The following is a 19,009-nucleotide window of genomic DNA, read 5'->3' as shown; positions in this document are numbered from 1 at the left end:
GGTAGACTCTCAAAAAAACTAACAATAATGATAAGAATTAGGTAAGTAGATGGAGTTTGTTCTTATTTGGAAGCAACTTAAAAATGCAACAAGTTTTCACATGATGATTGAGGCATGTAATACACAAACCATAAACACATAATCTGGAAAAAAAAGACCAAGAAGAAACAAGACCGCAAGAGGGCATAGAAGGATCAAACAAGAAAAGTAAACAACTAGTTAATGTGAAAATGTTCATCGATCTCTATGTCCGAAAAATGCTAGCCCTCAAGATGCATGAGTGGAAAAGTTTGCCCGTGTGCACATCAAGGAACAATAACCAGCCCTAAGGTGGAAGAACACATTGAAGTGCCACTAGCAGCTTCAACTTTTTCCAAGAGTAGAAGCTCCGCAGCCCCGTGTGCAACCCCAAGTAATCCATGGAAACATGATTTGAAACTTCTAAACACTCACTGTGAGCTTCTGTAATAATACGGGAGAAATGGGAACGAAGCCTCATGGTGAATAAAACACGAAATATTATCCAGAACAGGCAAAGGCAGTCACATGGTACCACAATTTAACTTTGTATTTTACAACACACCCCTCAGTGAGGATAAACATAAATCACTGCTCATGGACCACATCTCACCATGTCCCAAGTGATTTATAATGCCATTAACATGAAAATTACACATGAATTGATTCACCTTCGTTGCCACATTTCCCCCAAATGATATTGGATGCGAGTTTGAATGTTCTCTCAAATCCAGGAATTTTCTCGTTTAGGACAATATTTTCATAGCCTCCACTGCTGTCTCTGCCAAAAATATTGTAGCCCAAATTGTTTTCTTCCAAAATTTCTTCAGATAAATATTGGCGCCCTCGCATCTCAATGCGTTTTGACAATCATTGCTTTGCTTCATTCAGAACAATGTCATGGCCTTGTCCACGCCAAATCCATTCTGCCAACTCCTTTGCTAAAACACAAGCATTCAGCATCGCCCGTCATTCATTGCAGGCATGTGCAATTAACGAACCTACAGAAAAAAATTAATAAATAAATTCAAGAACATTTACAAGCGAGACCTTGCCTGTAAACTGATCAATATATTTTCTATTATTTTTTCCTTTTTTTTTTAATTTTTAAAACTGGAGAAGCAAATGGATGGATTTTTTTTAAATCTAGATCCGACAAAACTCTATGTCTATCCTTATAGTCTTGGTTTCTGTTGCAATGTCTGGTTCAGCTTCGGCCTTTTGAACGGGGGGTCAAGAAGTTCTAAATGCACTACACTTTTAAAAAGCAGTGAGTCAAAAGAAAAACAACAAACAAAATCATTACATTATTTTCTTCCTTGACTTCATCCAAAAATTGTAATTCAGCCAACATACGAGTGTACTCATGTTCCAGGTCTTTTAGTTCACTTCTAAGCAATATCACCTGCACAAACAAAATTAACAAATTAACAATTCTCGTTAAATAATCAAGAGTACTTTCTGGTAAGTTTGGCATTGTTTTTTTTTTTTTTTTTTTCTCGTTTGGAATATTAAAAATAAAAAATAAAACTTGGGCGCTCAACTTTATCAGAGACAGAAATTTATAACTTGGGCCAAGCATTTTTACTAGACAGAAATTTATCTGGTGCTTCATACATTTATCAGAGATATGCTCACTTATATGGGAGGTGTTTGACTACTGTATAGCATTTGAAATTAGACTTGCAAGAAAACTCCTATTGCATAATTCTAGGCTTCTGAGAACTATCTAATTATTTCTTCCTCTTTTGCTTCTCAATAGTCTATCCTGAACAATGGAATTCCGCCTTTGAAGCTCCATATGGCAATGCAAATTTGCCAAACCATTTTTTATTGTGTGGGGCTCAAAACACCCACTCCTCAAGACACTTCCAACACATTCAATGAAATGTTAAACATTTCAAGGGTTATATTAACTGAAAAATGAACAATATGAATATGGAAAACAAACTACAAGCTTGAGGCTTCCACAATGTATAAGTGAAGATTAGTCTCAAGTACCTTACGATTAAGTTCTTCCTCCCCCTTCTCAAATTCCAAGCATCTGGAAAACAAAATGAAAAACATGTAAGAAATTTCCAGAGATTATATTGCCAGATATGGCCTTAGTTCCACGAAGTCTAGAACAAAATGTGCTATTCAATCAGAAATCAGATATCTTTGCTCAGAGTAGCAAATATTTTTGGCTGCTACAATACACTTCTTTTGTTGGTAGAAAAAGCTTTATAATGTAAAAGGAAAAAATTGAAAATAAAATAAAATAAATTAATAATAATAATAATCCATCATTTCTGAGATATGTAACTCTCTAAAATATAGCTGAAACATCAATAAGACATCCACATATGATTTATGAAAGCCATAACAAATCAATCCCTTTGGAGCCACGGCCACGGGCATTGCCAGAGATTTGCCCAACCCACGTGCATAATCCATCATTTCTGGGATTAGTCGGTTTACCTGGATACCCGATCACCAAAAAAGAATCAACATACCCTCATAAAACTAAATTCTAAAATACTCACCGTACTTGGAGCCTCTGGTATTCTTGCATCAAGTTTATGGCTTCCTCACCTTCCAACTGATTTACAGTAGTAGGGACAGACTACAAAAAAAGCATGAAGAGCATTAGCATTAATTTTCTGTAAGAAGATGATTTCATCATAACAGGGTCCGAAGAATAAAACTTGAGCATTATATTTTTCTTGTAGAAGATGATTTCATTATAACAGGGCGCAAGGAATTTTATCCAAAGAAAATGGAGGGAGGGTTATAACTGAAAAACTGAAGGAAAAGTAAGAAGAATAAAAAAAAAGGTATATTTATAAAAGGTATCCTCATCTCCTATTCAGCTGAGTAGGAAACAATAAGAGAACAGAAAGAGGGGGATGTTTGACATTACACTTGCACCATTATATATATATATATATATTAAAGGAACAGTCTTCAGTGGCAAAACCATAAAAAATGCTATGACCTTCCCCTCCTTTCTGCCATATTTGGGCAAAAAGGTTCCCCCACCCCTGCCTCTTTTCCTTATTCATCTTGCCTCATAATGAATGGACCCTAAAAGAGAGTTTACCGAGCTGTACTGTGTGAACTGATAACTGAAGAAAGTAGCTCAAGATGTACAATGAGCAGCTGTTCGGAAAATTCAAGGTTTTAGCCTGGCATATAATGAACAAAGGCAACTATTTGCTTTAAGTTTTCATTTACAGGTGAGATAGGGCAGTGCACTTGGTTCTCAGCTTAATTAGAGCCTGTATAACTGAAGGCACCACCTAGCTTTACCCAGTAAAGTCTATTGGTGATGATACCAAAGACCTAGGATCAAAACCCAACTTCATCAGCATTGGAGGGGTTAGTAATTGAATTAAAAACCCAAAAAAAAGGTCGCTTGAACTGTGATTCAGGTAATTAACATTTCCTTCACTAAAAGTGGAGCCACTGTGGGTTAGTATAGTATCAAAGTTAGCTCATGCTAAGAAGCACATTCACTTCTAAAAAGGTAATCTATCTATACTACACGATACGACACTCGTCGGATGCTTCCCAACACCTGGACATACATGAAACACATTACAAATTTGAATAAATTAAGTTGAAATCCAATGATAAAACAAAAACAATGTAAATTTATACATATTCTCCTCCTTTAGATTTTAAAAATTATTATCTTTTATTTAAATATTCATAGATATGACATGATAATTATTTAATCATTATATTTGACATATGATACATATATAAAAGTATATATTTTGCACGTGTCGTGCCCTACATACTTTAAATTTTTTCGTGTTGACGTGTTTGTATCGTGTCATGTGCCCGTGTCCATGCTTCTTAGAGCTTAGGCATTAGTCAAATGAAGATAATATATCACATCAGATCCATAAATGCTTTCCACTCTAGTAGATGTTTTTATCAACACCTGCGGCTTACATAAATGACATTCATAAAACATTTTTGTAATAATTTTCCCAAATAGACAACTTGAGCATATTTTAAATATTGATTAGTGCAGAAACTAGGGAAATACAAAATGCTTCTGTAATAATGCTTTGTTGTCTGGAACTTTGAGCAATCAAGAACAGAATGATAAAAAATATATATAAAAAAAAGAAAAAGATACAGGTGAATCAGGATGTTAAAATAAATTAATGGTAGTACAAGCAATAAATGCATTTGTGAGAAGTTTGAGGCAACATTGGATAAGGGATAAGAAGCGGGAAGTTGGACGGTTTGGCCATGCACAAGGTGGAGCAATGAATTCATCAGTACAAGAGGAGTGATTCAATCCAAGCTTTTTTTCCCCATTTTTTATATTTTTTTTTATGAGCCCATCCAAGTTGTAAAGGTATCAAAAGAAAAAGAAAGGGCAGAAAGCACTTCGTGAGGCTCAAAATTACCCAAAAACGTAGCGGTTTACATTTTGGAACATACGTTCTGAATGGTATACTTCCGTTCCAAAACAGTGAATATAGTGATCACCAAAAAAAATTCCTAGTTATTTCTTAAAAGTTTTCCTTAAAACTAAGTTTGGTTAGAATGAAAGCGATAGAAAGTGCAGGAAAGAGGAAAAAAAAAAATTTGAAACATTTCATGTGTTTATTTAGAATGAGTGATTAAAAATTCAGGAAAGTTAAATTTTTTGAACAACCCATATTAGCATGTTAATTTGATTTCCATTTTCTTGCAAAAAACATATGTATTTTTTTTTTCACCTCATGAAAGTAGCCAAATGTTATAACTTTCTCACAAAAAATTCATCTTAACGAACTTCCTATACAAATAAATTTTCCTTTCACTTCACTTTCATTTCTTTCACTTCACTTTATATTACTTTCACTTTTCATCATATTCTTCACTCTAAGTCTAATCAATCAAACCCTAATAAAAATAAAATCTAGTTAGAGTGAAGTTTTGCATAAGAAAATGTAATTAAAAAAATGCTATAATGCTTCTAGAACTGTGCTTTTACATTATTAATCTGAAGTTTAATACACTATATTTTGGATGTCTAATTATTAAAAGAATATTGTTCTCACATTTAGAAGCACCTTAAATTCTAGTAGTTTGATCTATACAACATTATCCCCATCGTACCACATTTTAGAGGTCACGTACCACATTCCTGATATCATATTGGAATGAACTACATTCCAGATAACATAGGTGAAGCTACAGGATAGGACACAATTGCCTTGGATTAAATAAGGATATGGCTCTAGAAAGAGTTGCCTGGTCAAGACAGATCCATGTGCTGACCCAAATATTTGGGATTTGAACTAGTTAAGGTGGGTTCTACAAGGACCTAGTATAAGTTTTCTGAATAAATCTGTGTGTATTCAATTGTGTGTTTCAATTACATCAAGACCTTAGTTTATATAACCCTAACTCCTAAACGAAAAAACGAAACACAAGATTCACATAATCACAACAATGCCTAATATATACACAATCAGAATTATATCAAATCTATAATATATACAATATATTTCTAGAATATATACGATATATTCTCACACTCCCACTCAAACTCAAGGTGTTTTAGCTGAAAACACTGAGAGTTTGAGCAATGGTGCGAGTCTTATTAAAATAAAAAAACTCTATTATTTTGATTTGTTCCTTGATTGATGTAATGGGCTATAATGAGCTGGTTCGTAATTCATGCCTTATGGCACTCATGTAATTATGCTTTATTCTTAACATAAAAAAGGATGAGGTCTTACTCATTCCCTATCTATTTCTCTTCTCTAAAACTATCATATGGTATCATAGCCACAAACCTAAACCTATACACCACCACACAGCCACCCATCTAGTTTCATCAACTTATTGTGAGAATAGAGGTCCTGACAGCAACAGAGGATACCCAGGTTGAGTTGCCTACTGCCATGAGCCACCCAGGCCTGGTCGACTACTGCTGAAAGCCTCCTAAGCTTGGTCACAGTCACCAAAGGCCACCCAGGCCCGGTCGGCTGCTGCAGAATGCCACCTAGGCCCTGTCGAAGGGCACCCAGGTCCTGCCAAAGGACACCCAAGCCCTGCAAAAGTCCACCTATGCCTAATTGACCGTTGTCGAAAGCCCACCAGGACCAGTCGGCCCCTCTTCTGCTCATCTAACAGTATCCTTGTCTGTTTCAACTCCATCCACTGCTCTGCTGCCCTCTGCCTACTCTATTTCTGGGTCTGGTTTGATTAGTTCATCTGACTGTTCTACATAGCAACAATCTTTATGTATCTGTTTGATTGATGGGTCACTCTTTCATCATTGACTTTCTTATATGGCCCTATTAATCTGAAACTGAATATTATATTATGATCTCATAGTGGTCAGTGCTACACATTACTTGTTCATCCCATTCCATCTTTCCAATTTTTATGATTAATGCAGTATTCTTGGGTTAGGATTGTAGATTATACATGGCTGACTTAACTAGTAGATCCCCCACCATTTCTCAACCACTTAAGGGGGAGAGTCCCATAATGACTACTACATCTGACACTCTGAATCCTAACTGTAAAATCACCACCTCTCTATTTAATGGTCAAAACTACCTAGCAGAGTCACAAAGCCTAACCCTTTTTCTCAAGAGTAAGGTAAAGATGGGTTATGTTGATGGGAGAATACAAGCACATAGCATTACAAATTCTAGTTATGACCAGTGGGAGATTATGAATTCTCTGATTATGGGATAATTGAAACACTCTATGGTTCCTGAGATTGGTGCAGGATGCTTGTCTATAGATACTGCACAGGATATTTTGGAGGCTATGGCTACAACTTATTCCCGCAAAGGGAATTTTTCCCAAGCATTCGAATTGTGTCACTCCATTGAACGGTCAGCATAAGGTGAGAGGATTATTCTCTAGTATTTTACCTTCCTTAGCAATGGGTGGAAGCGTCTTGGTCACCTTCAGGATTACAAGCCTATCTGTTCCACTGATTCTGTTGGTTACCGAAAGTTTGTGGAGCAAGAGAAGGTCTTCTAGTTCTTGGAAGGTCTGAATGTAGAGTATGATCCGGTTCAGAACAGAGTCATTGGCATGAATGTGCTTCCTTCTCTCCAAGAAGCCTTTACTTTTGTGTAGAACAAGAAGAGTCGCTGCTCTGCTATGCTTCCTTCTGCCACTACTGATCACTTTGCCTTGGTTTCTACACCCTCTCGAGATGGAGAGCAAGTAACCTGGGTATCTCGTCCTTCCTTTGAAAAGGATCATCTTTTCTGTGACTATTACCGTGACTCGAGAGACTTGTTGGAAACTGCATAGGACTCCTGGTGGCCGAGGAGACTGTCCTAGTACTTGCGAGGGTAGATTTGGCCAATTTAGAGGTCGAGGGGCCAATGCTCGGGCACATCTTTCAGATACGATTGAGCCACCACCCTCATCTCTAGTTGTCTCACCGGTTGCTAATGTTTCAGGGTTATCTGCCTCTAATTTTAAGATCGCTCTTGGCCACTTGCTAGATCGTCGAGCCTCCACTTCTGTCACATGTGCATCCTCTTCTTCCTTTGCCAATTTTGGTAACTTGGCTTCCTCTCCATGTGCATTGCTATCTCATACAACTGTGCCATAGATTATTGATTCCAGTACTTCCAACCATATGTTTGGTTCCTTTCATTTTTTCTCAAAGTATAACCCCTCCTCAGGTCAAGAAAAAGTGCATATTGCCGATGGTACTATCAGGGAAAGGTTAAATTCATGCCACACCTTCCCTTCCTTTATCCTTTGTCCTCCATGTTCTCAATTTTAGTGTTAATCTTTTATCTTTGAGTCGTATTACTCGTGATTTGAATTGTAGTGTAACGTTTTTTTCCTGATCATTGTCTTTTCTAGGACTTTATCATGAGGAAGGAGACTGGCAGTGGTAGAGAGGAATATGGTCTCTACATTCTAGATCAGACCGACAAGCTGGCTCACTCATCTATTCAGTTACCATCCATCAAGGAAAACCTTTAGCTGTGGTACCGTCATTTAGGACATCCCTCTTTTTTACTACTTAAGCATTATTTCCTTTTGTTTTTGAGAAAAATAATGTGTTCAATTTTCAATGTGAGTCTTGTCAACTTGGGAAACAACACCGAGCTTCTTTTGCTCTTATTAATAAAAATTCAGTTCCATTTACTTTGATTCATTCTGATGTATGGGATTCCTCACGTTTTGTGTCTTTAAAAGGTCAAAAATGGTTTATTACTTTCATAAATGGCTGTTCTAGGGCCACTTGGGTCTATCTGATGAAAGAAAAAAGTAAGGTATTTTTTGTATTTCAAAACTTTCATGAAATGATTAGCACTCAGTTTGGGGCGATTGTCAAAATTTTGCATTTTGATAATGGGGGGGAATATATTGACTTTGGTCTTGCCAGTTATTTTGCCACTCATGCATGGCATTATTCATCAAATTTCATGCACTAATACCCCTCAACAAATTGGTGTTGCCGAATGAAAAAATCGTCATTTTCTTGATGTGGCCCGTTGTCTATCCTTTGAAATGCATGTTTCTAGATCCTATTGGAGGAAAGCGGTTCTCACTGCAGCTTATTTGATTAATCGTCTTCCTACTCAAGTCCTTTAAAAACAAACACCTCTTCAAATTTTGTTCGGGTCCACCTTTTCTGGATTCTCCATTTCCCCTAAGACCTTTGACTCTGTTTGTTTTGTCCATAATCATTCACCCACTCGTGCTAAATTAGATCCTCGGTCTCTTAAGTGTGTTTTTCTGGGTTACTCTGCCACACAAAAAGGTTATAAGTGTTATCATCCTCCCACTCGCAAATGATTTGTCTCCATAGATGTTACCTTTTTTGAGTCTCAGTCGTACTTTCTAACCTCCCTAGTGTCACAGTTATCCCTTCAGGGGAGTCTTGATGTGAAGAGATTCATGTTCCACTTCTACCAATGGTTGAACAGATAGAGGATGATAAGCCAGCAATTGTTGTGGAAAAGGAAGCAAGCAAAGTTTATGTCAAAGACAAGGATAGACAGAAAGTCACCTAGATGCAAGAGACTACTTTCTCTCCTCTACTGCCAACTTTTTCTCCAGACAAGTGTTCAGAGTCATCCCCTATCCTGAGAGTCCAGGTAATTCTGATCCTAGTGCTCCTTTTCCTGAGCTTTCAGATCTTCATGTTCTCATTGCTAATAGGAAAAAGGTTAGGTCATATACTCAGCATCCTATTACCAATCACGTCTCTTATTCTAATCTGTTTCCTTTATATAAAACCTTTCCATCTAAGATTTCTTCTGTGAGTCTACTTAACAATTTTCAGGATACTCTCTCTATTCCTAAATGGAAACATGTCATGATGGAGGAGATGAGAGCTCTCAGCAGGAATGGCACTTGGGAGTTGGTGGAGTTACCTCGAGGCAAACATCCAATTGGGTGTAAGTAGGTGTACACTGTCAAACATAATGCAGATGGTTCCATCGAATGGTACAAGGCAAGACTAGTTGCTAAGGGCTTCACTTAGACTTATGGAGTAAATTACCAGGAGACATTTGCACCGGTTGCCAAGATGAACTCTGTGAGAATACTACTCTCTCTTGCAACAAATTTGGATTGGCCACTTCACAGTTTGATGCGAAGAATGCCTTCCTTCATGGAGACCTAAAAGAAGAGGTCTATATGGATATTCCCTCTTGTTTTGAGGATGCTAAGTCCAAAGATAAAGTGTGCAGGCTTCGAAAATCGCTTTATGGGCTAAAACAGTCGTCTAGGACGTGGTTTGAACGGTTTGCTCAAGGTATGCTGAAATATGGGTTCAAGCAAAGTCAAGCTAATCACATCTTATTTGTGAAACACTTCTCTCATGGTAAGATAACAGCTCTTATTGTTTATGTTGATGATATTGTTCTGATAGGGAATGATGTTGAGGAGATCCCTTGGTTGAAGGAATATTTAGACAGGGAATTTGAAATCAAAGATTTGGGTAATTTGAAGTATTTCTTGGGCATTGAAGTAGCTTGGTCCAAGAATGGCATCTTCATATACCAAGGGAAGTATGTACTTGACTTGTTAAAAGAAACTGGGATGCTTGGAGGTAAACCATATGATACACCTCTAGAATTGGGCTAGAAACTACGTGAGGATCAAAGGGGAGAGCCAATGTATAGGGAAAGATATCAGAGGCTAGTGGGTAAGCTCGTATACTTATCCCAATCACGTCTAGACATTGCCATTGCAGTAAGCATGGTCAGCCAGTTTATGCATACCCCTAGAACTTCCCACTTAGAGACGATTATGAAAATCCTGAGGTACCTGAAGTCCTCTCCTGGAAAGGGTATCTATTTCTCGAAACATGAACATCTCAGTGTGGAGGCATTTACCGATGCGAATTGGGCAAGATCAGTCATTGATAGACGATCAACTTCTGGGTATTGCACATTTGTTGGAGACAATTTAGTCACATGGCAAAGTAAGAAATAGAATGTGGTTGCTAGATTTAGTGTTGCAACAGAATTTAGGGCTATGGCTCAGGGTGTATGTGAGTTGCTATGGATTTGACTATTGTTAGGAGACTTGGGGATTCATCAGACCGATTCCATGATACTGTACTGTGACAACAAGGCGGCGATCAACATAACTCATAATTCAATTCAGCATGACAGAACAAAACATGTGGAGATTGATAGGCACTTCATCAAGGAAAAACTCACTAGTGGCACCATATGTACTCCATTTGCAAAGACTGGGGATCAACTAGCAGATGTTCTCACCAAAGGAATAGGGAGCAAACCATTTCATGACATTCTCAACAAGCTGAGCATGAAAGATATCTTCGCACTAGCTTGAAAGGGAGTGTTAGAATAGAAATTATATTCACGTGTTAGAATCGAAAATTATATTATTATGATTTGTTCCTTGATTGATGTAATGGGCTGTAATGAGCTGGCCCGTAATTCATGCCTTATGATACCGACAGTTACTGCTTGAAAAACCACTAATTCTTGTAAAAGGCATAAACCTTCTCAATCATACCACAAAGTAAGATGTAATACAAGAAAGCACTAGTATCTCTGCAATTATAGATGTATGCTGTTCCACATACACAATTATCAACAACCAGGTGCACAATTTAGCAGCATTGTCTCATCCAGTTTCTAATCATATAAGACAACATATATTACCACTAAGCAAAGGGGCATCCAGAGCTGGAAAGATCAAAAGATGTATTTCATGTTATATATATATATATATATTAGGTTAGGGGATGTACACATATAAGGCTTGCAAAACAAGTTAATGGCTAAGATGGTCCACGACTAAAACACAAACACCAATTTCCATAATCGAAATGATATAATGCTGTTAAACTTCAAGCTGAATAATATGGTTCCATTTAAGCTGTCATCATGAGCTTATAGTTTAGGTGGAAATCAAATGATCAAAGACAAGGAAATATAACATATGATTTCCCAACTCAAACCTGTATTTCCAGATTGGACCCAGTATCAATTACATTGACTCCTCCTGCCCTCCTTTTCACCTTTTCAGGTTCTGCTAAATGATGATCTCCTTTCCTCTTTAATTGTTCTCCTGTGCAGATACAAAGGAATTGTATACTAGAAAGATTGGAAATGTCTGTGATTAACAGATTAAGGCTCCGTTTGGATAGATGGATTTTAAATGAATGGATTTGGCATCACTCATTCAAGAAGTATAACAGGTAATTCAATGTAATATTCTAGTTATGGACTTTAAGAATGGATTTGAGAGTTTTAGACTAATAGATTTGAAATAACTAAGTGAACATGATTGTTTGAAATCCTTTCATGAATGATTCTACTTCTAAAAAAATATAAACAAAATGCATCTTTTCTATCTCTATGCATTCTTTACTTTAGAATTATCAATCTACATCCATTAATCAACCTTCTTACAATTTTATAAAGTTGAACGCCAAATGTCTTCATTTCAAATCGATGTATCCAAATGAAGACTAATCTATTTTATTTCAACATTTACCTGGTAGGCAAATCCTTTGAAAGTTGGGTAATAATTTTCCAGGCTTTCTTTCTATGCCATTGGAGGAAGCAGTAGGTAGGTGCCGAAGACCAAAACCTGGCGGTGCTGCATTTGTAGTAGCCATTATAGAGGAAATCTTGTTAAGCACAACAGGTTTTTTCATATCAGCTGATCCCAGTGAAGGGGTTGGTGCTGGAAGCTTTTTCTTAACCTGATGATACCCAATGAGTCCACAATGGTAATCCCTGCCAAAGTTCACCAACAGGCTTCAGCTATTTGCTATGTCTCCTCAGAAACCACAAACTAATAATTATCATCCCATGTGTTCATACACCACCTAAAGATAAAATCATTCAATTTTTCCTGTAGCATTTAAAGGAGCAAGCACAAAGTGGCAATAGATGACCCCTGCCCACCCATAATAATAATAATAATAATAATAATATGTTTCATCACCAGAAATAAAACTACACTTAAGATGGTAAACTTTTTACCAAGGAAAAATGAAGAAGAAAAAAAGAAAGAAGCAGCTGCAGAAAATAGTTCTACAGAACAGGGAAAAAACTCTGATCAAATTATATAAAATCAATCCACAAACTAAGATGCCAAGTTGATAAAATAAGAGAAAATGGATTACCAACAGCTCAAAACCAATTTAGCCACGACAATATTGTGATTAGACATACATAAAAATCTTTTCATTGCAAGTATGTGCTTTATAAATAACTTACCAGTATTCCCATGTCATTTCCTTCAAGCGGTTTTCAAGCTTTTGAAAAACAGAAGTTTTCTCAAAATCTTGCTTATTGTGGGTAGGCTCAATAAAATTTGCTTCCAGAACACCTAACAAAAAATCTGAAGTCATTAAGAAGCAACTTAAACCAATTCAAGGTGTATATATATATATATATATATCTGTGTACATAAAGAAAGAAATAGAAATAACACAAACAACTTGAAAACAAAACCAATAAAGCATAGCAAGTGTTTTAGTGCCTTCTCACCAACAACCCCTCTGCCTCTACTGTCAGTGTAGCTTACAACATGCCAAAATGGCTGCAAAAGAAGAGATGAGCACAAAGATGTAATGGAATGAGTCAAACAAATCGATGTGGTATCATATTAACATGCTTTTTTTATTTAGATTTCAGATATTTTCAGAATTTTACTGGTACAAAATCATTTAATCTGCCAGTAACATTCATTCTTACAAGAAACTCAAAAAGAATTTTTTTAAAAAAAGGCTTATGGAATTTGGAGGATTTCAAATCCTGACAAAGCAGGATAAGAGTTCAGCCAAATTACTTGTTAACCCAATCAACATGTATCAAACCACATTTTGTACTCTGCAACAGAACAAAATAATTGTGCAAGGGGTGCGAACAGAAGCTAGTAGCATAATGCAACGCCAAACCACTGATGCAAAACAAATTGAGTAAAACTAGTCACCAGTATTAAACGGTTCTTATGATAGACATTGAACCCATGGAGATTAACTCGTGGAGCTTCCTTCAGAAACCCTATTGTTGTGAGAACTTCACCCTGCACAGTTAAACCAAAGCATAGTAAAGTGAATGATAATTACCAAAAATCTACAATACATGCATATGGATAAGCATCCAATCGCTGTAGAGGACTTGCATGCAGATGTAAAGTTAAGCATACAACTAATACCAAGGGGACATAATACAAAGAGAAATGGCACAAGGTTTGACAACATGCAGACACATGAAAGAATGCAACAACACTAGAGAGCGAGAGAGAGAGAGAAAGAGGCTATGATGGCATCTAAGGGCATGCTTTATATCTGTCAATAGCCTCTCTCTCTCTCTCTCTCTCTCTCTCTCTCTCTCTCTCTCTCTCTCTCTCTCTCTCTCACACACACACACACACCCCTTTTTCTAACAATATTAGTTCCCGATAAATTACGAATAAAGAAAAGGAAAAACAACTATATGTTTACATATTTTGAACTTCCTGTACCTCATTGAAAAAACATAATCAATATCGAACTTCTTAAAAATCAAGTTTTAACATAAAACCTTGATTCTGTTAGTTTTGCTTAATGAGTACATTTTTATATTTATGCATATCAGTGTTTACGCACCTGTTCATTATGACCTATAATCCCAGTCAGCCATGCGCTTGTAATTTGTTAAGCCCTATACTTTGGCCCTTGTATTATTTTGGTCCTTTTAATTTCAATTGGATTGATTCTGAGCCTAAATTTTTTACCGTCTTAAATTGGTCCAATTGATTCTAATTGTCAGCATTTTTTATGGCAAAATGCGCACATAAATGGAATGTGTCATGTTTTTAGGAGCAAAATTGTAAACTTGATCAATTCAGTGACTCAACCACCACCAATTCAATGAAAATTTTCTATCAAAAACCCCAACAGCATTATCTATTGGACCAAATTGACGCAAAATCTAAAATTAGGAATCAAAATTGAGCCAATTGAAACTGTAGGGTAAAATGGCACAAGTGGCAAAATGTAGGGACTACTGGTGTAATTTGCCCTAAAAATAATTTTAAAATTCAGTATGAGTTCAGGTTCAATTGAAAGGATTACTGTGATTGATATGGAGATTGAGACAGACATAACTATCCTTGGATATCTCTACGCGGCTATGACAAAAGCATAATCACAGAAGTTAAAACTGTAAAAAAAGTCATTGAAACAACTTGACAATTTACATAAGATGCAAGAGGTGAAACAACTTGACAATTTACATAAGATTCAAGAGGTGACGCTAGAATTTTAGGATCACAATCAAAACGTTTCCCCCACCCACCTCCAAAAACAAAGATACAGTATACAACCAAAATAGGAATTCACAATAATTAAACACACCTCCACACATCCACCACTCTGAGGTTTGTATAAGATAAATTCTGGAAATTTGAGATCACTGGCAATATTATGATAATCAATAACTCTCCCACGCAATATTATGCTGAAACTTTCAGGTAATCGCAAGTACAAGATGGAAAAATATACCTGTGAATAGTGAAAGGAGGAAATTCAGCAAGAGTTGACCATATATGTATTATTTAATACTAGTTCTAAAACCTACACTTACACGGAGGGAATAGTGAAGTCGGTTAGCCATGTGCTGTTCATTTACTAGTGCGTACCGATTCTTACCTCTACCTTTCTCCGTAGGTTTGGCATCCTGCCTCAAACAAATATCCTGCACCCATCATGTCACACGCAGCACCATATAGAAATTTATTCCAAAATATATTTCAAGAAGAAACAAAAAGAACACGGAAACAATTCTAACCTCAGGATCTGAGTTGAAATCTAGCTCCATTGTATTCTCATCATTTAACCATAAATTATAGATGATGACTTTTGTGCCATGATAACCAATGTCATCAAACTGTTCATCAAATTGAAAACCCATTAAATAAGGGTAACAAAATAAATAATAGCTATTTAGGCTACCAATGCAGCAAGAGACATATTAGGAACTGTCACATAAAATGCCACCAAATCAATTCCCAAGATTAAAAACACACAAAATCATGTTCCAAAATGCCATTATCCTCTAATCAAATGCAATAATGCAACAATTTTTGCATTTGCGTATTTATGATGGGTTGCTACACTGTTCCTCAATACAAACTCCATCTTCCTTATAGCTCGTATGTTAACAAGGGCATCTCTCACCCATCAATGGCAACCCCATCAGCTTTTTTCCGTCTTGCCTACATGGAAACTTATCAAATTTTTACAGACAGAAAAGTCACGGATTTGATCTCATAGCCAAGAACTTAAGTCGCAACAAACACTAAGAGTGATCATCCGCTGAATTTGCAGCTTCAATCAGAGTCCCAAATCTCTCATGGTCCGGAGGTCAAAAAAGGAAACAACTTTATTGACATTCTAAATTACTCTCTTGCCAGAAAACATAACTCTCTCTCTCTCTCTCTCTCTCTCTCTACACACACATATGCTTGTGTCAACATATGTTACCTGGAATGCAGACTCTTTCAGTATGTGGAACAGGAACGTGGTACGCCACATGTTCTAAAATGTGATACAATAGGAGTAGACTTGTATAGCTTACACTTCAATAATTTAAGATCTATGTTACCAAGAACATGGATCGTTTCGGTATATGAAACGGGAACGCGAACGTGAACGTGGTACGTCACATACTCTAAAATACAGTACGATAGGAGTAGACTAGTATATTTTACAATTTAAAGTACTTCTAGAGTAATTTTCTTTTAACTATTAGATATCCAATATTTTTTTTTTTTTTTCATGTAGGAAATCATTTCTATGAAAATTATAACCCATTTTTTGTGTTTTCATCTTGTCAAAACTTAGCTCGCCTTAGATTTTAGTTCATATATTTGATTTTTTTCCTCCTAAGGTTACATTTAAGGAAATATATTAGAAAAAACTTTTGAGATCGCTTCGGATCACTAAATGTACCTTTTTGGAATGAAAGTGTACCATATTTCAGAATGTGCGTACCAATACGTAATTCACTAGGGTATTAGCGTTTTCTGGTAACATAGTTAAAGATACTTCTAGAATAATTTTCTTTTAACAATTAAGCATCCAATAAAACGTAGTTGTTTTTTTTCAAATTAATCATGTAGCAACACATTTTTATATGAGCATTATGACCTATTTTTTACATTGTGTCCTATCAAAACTTCACTGACCTTAGATTTTAATTCATTATATTTGATTTTTTTTATTCCTAAGAAAACTTTTAAGAAATTATATAGGAAAAAACTTTTGGGATTGCTTTAGATCGCTAAATTTACTATTTTGGAACGAAAATGTACCATGTTTCAGCACACGTGTTCCAAAATGAAAACCACTAGAGTATTAGCGTTTTCTGATAACACTGGTCTACACTCATGTTTGGTCTGGTGCTTTACAGGCTAAAAATTGAATCAAGTTCACTCAAAATGTCTAGTTGAGTTAATAGCATGTTAAAAAATAGATCTATTTTCCCTATGGAGCTGTTTAACAACAAGAGAAAAGAACTTTTAGAATTCAATCTATAATATCTTTTTTTATATAGATAAAGATTTAATCCATAATAATAAAAGACTTAAACTCCAATATTCAACCATATGAAGGAAAATGAAATTCTGAATTCTCTTTTTCAGGTAAAACAAAATACCACCACAAAAGGGTGAAGGCATCAGGTACACAAGCAGTAACTGAGACAAGTGTAAAGAGTATGAAGATCACTATAATATGCAAGTTAAGGGTTTCACGCAGTTTTAATAGTTATTCTGCTTCCAGGATAAATTTGCCTGTATAGAACTAGCAGATTGATGAATCATTACCCTAATGACATAACATAATAAAGGTTCCTCTATCTCATTTAATTATTCATTTCTCATTTATCTAATTTCATAAATCTGAAAAATACATCAGTTGGAGTATAATTATACCACAATATACAGGTTAAATTTCATATATTTCTTAAAAATCATGAATGAATTTTCTTCTTAAAGGGGATAGAGGAATGCTCCTCAGCATCAATACAGGAACACAGAGAGAAGATTGGCTGTCAGACTGAGGGAGATAAAGCAGTTGACAACAACAGTAGATGCTTTGGGAAATATCCAGCACTGCAGCTGGGTTTCGTGGGTACAACCAGGAATGTCTTTTGAGAAGTTTGATGGAGGCAATTAGGTTTGTATCTGAAGGGGTGGTAGAAGCTTTGGCCTCGAACAGCCCACCATCTCTGTGTCTCATACACAGTTTTTGTGGGGTGACAGAGAAAGAGTAGATCTTCTGTATGAGGATCCTCTAGAGTTTGACCCCTGAAATGATCTCCTAAAGTGGAAGATCCAACGGCTCAAAATGTAACTAACCAAACCAACGTCGTTTTGGTTAATAATTTCCAAAAAAAAAAAAAATTTGCATTCATTCAAAATTCCCTCCAAGTATAGCAGAAGCAGTAGCAGAAGGCGGGAGAAGGCAGGAGTGCAAGAGAGAGAGAAGAAGAGAGAGAGAGAGAAAAGAGGCAGGAGTGCCGCCGTCCAGCCGTCGCCCCGCCGTTGCCACCATCCAATCGTCGTCGCCGTCGCTAAGGTAAATAACATTTCATTCATCCTTTTATACATTTCATGGCCAGGTTGAATGAAGATCTCTCTAGAAAAGAAATTTAAAACATCATTTCATTCACCCCTTTTTTTTTTTTTTGAAATCTGGTTTTTCATCCTCCAAACATCAATTCCAGTTCTAATATTCCAACAATTTAGGAACTCATACAAACTCACCGACATACATCAAAATTACTCTTTTGTCCAATAAGGAGAAGAGTTCATCAATCACTTGTAGTTTCACGCACACCAGGGCATTTTCTGTAATTAAAAAAATCAAATCCCTGCTAATATAGATATACTAAGTCTTATAGTAGTCATAAAATTAAGTATAGCTATAAAACATTTTTTTGTATCATCAGCCACTCAATAACAGAACCTTCTCGTAGGAATGTTGGATAAAGAGCTTAAATCACTCAGTTATAGCTATGAAACATAGTGAAACCTGTGCTTTTTGCCTTCAATTTGTTGGAGTATGGCAGGCAGCAGCGTGACAGCGGCAGCGGCAGCGGCAGCGACGCATCGGGGGTGGATCGGAAGAGCTCCTCCTCTCAGCCCTTTTCTCTCTCTCTCTCTCTCTCCCCTCCCCCTCTGTAATGCTTCACATATCAGATCTGTAGGAATTTTGAATGAAAGTATTTTTTTTTTTTTTTTTTTTTTGAAATTACTAACCAAAACGATGTCGTTTTGGTTAGTTACATTTTTAGCCGTTGGATCTTCCACTTTAGGAGATCACTTCAAGGGTCAAACTCTAGAGGATCCTGATATAGATGTTCTGGGTAAGGTAGAGATAGAGATTAGATATGTTTTGTGTGTGTGTGTGTGTGTGTGTGTGTGTGTGTGTGTGTGTGTGTGTGTGAGAGAGAGAGAGAGAGAGAGAGAGAGAGAAGGAGGGGGGGAGCAAGAGGAGATGGTGGTGGTGGTGGTG

General features: G+C 36.4%; 1 protein-coding gene across 5 annotated transcripts in view; it reads right to left on the bottom strand.

Moving 5' to 3' along the window:
* Positions 1–482: 482 nt before the first annotated feature.
* Positions 483–19,009, bottom strand: part of LOC114270765 (protein MICRORCHIDIA 6) — a 32,795-nt gene continuing 14,268 nt past the window's right edge. For all 5 annotated transcript variants that reach the window (XM_028212351.2, XM_028212349.2, XM_028212347.2 and 2 more), the window contains exons 10-21: positions 15,279–15,377; positions 15,075–15,185; positions 14,846–14,992; positions 13,438–13,530; positions 12,993–13,044; positions 12,720–12,831; positions 11,989–12,233; positions 11,450–11,559; positions 2,544–2,623; positions 2,020–2,062; positions 1,325–1,423; positions 483–1,019 (exon numbers count right to left, since the gene is read on the bottom strand). In XM_028212351.2, the coding sequence (XP_028068152.1) occupies positions 1,011–1,019; positions 1,325–1,423; positions 2,020–2,062; positions 2,544–2,623; positions 11,450–11,559; positions 11,989–12,233; positions 12,720–12,831; positions 12,993–13,044; positions 13,438–13,530; positions 14,846–14,992; positions 15,075–15,185; positions 15,279–15,377 (1,200 nt within the window). In that variant the 3' untranslated portion in view covers positions 483–1,010. The remainder of the gene's footprint in view (positions 1,020–1,324; positions 1,424–2,019; positions 2,063–2,543; positions 2,624–11,449; positions 11,560–11,988; positions 12,234–12,719; positions 12,832–12,992; positions 13,045–13,437; positions 13,531–14,845; positions 14,993–15,074; positions 15,186–15,278; positions 15,378–19,009) is intronic.

The sequence above is a fragment of the Camellia sinensis genome, chromosome 15 (genome assembly GCF_055761805.1).
Source record: "Camellia sinensis isolate YWXY chromosome 15, ASM5576180v1, whole genome shotgun sequence".
NCBI lineage: Eukaryota > Viridiplantae > Streptophyta > Magnoliopsida > Ericales > Theaceae > Camellia > Camellia sinensis.
Note: the sequence above shows the minus strand (reverse complement) of the source record. Positions and strands in the feature narration are given on the sequence as shown.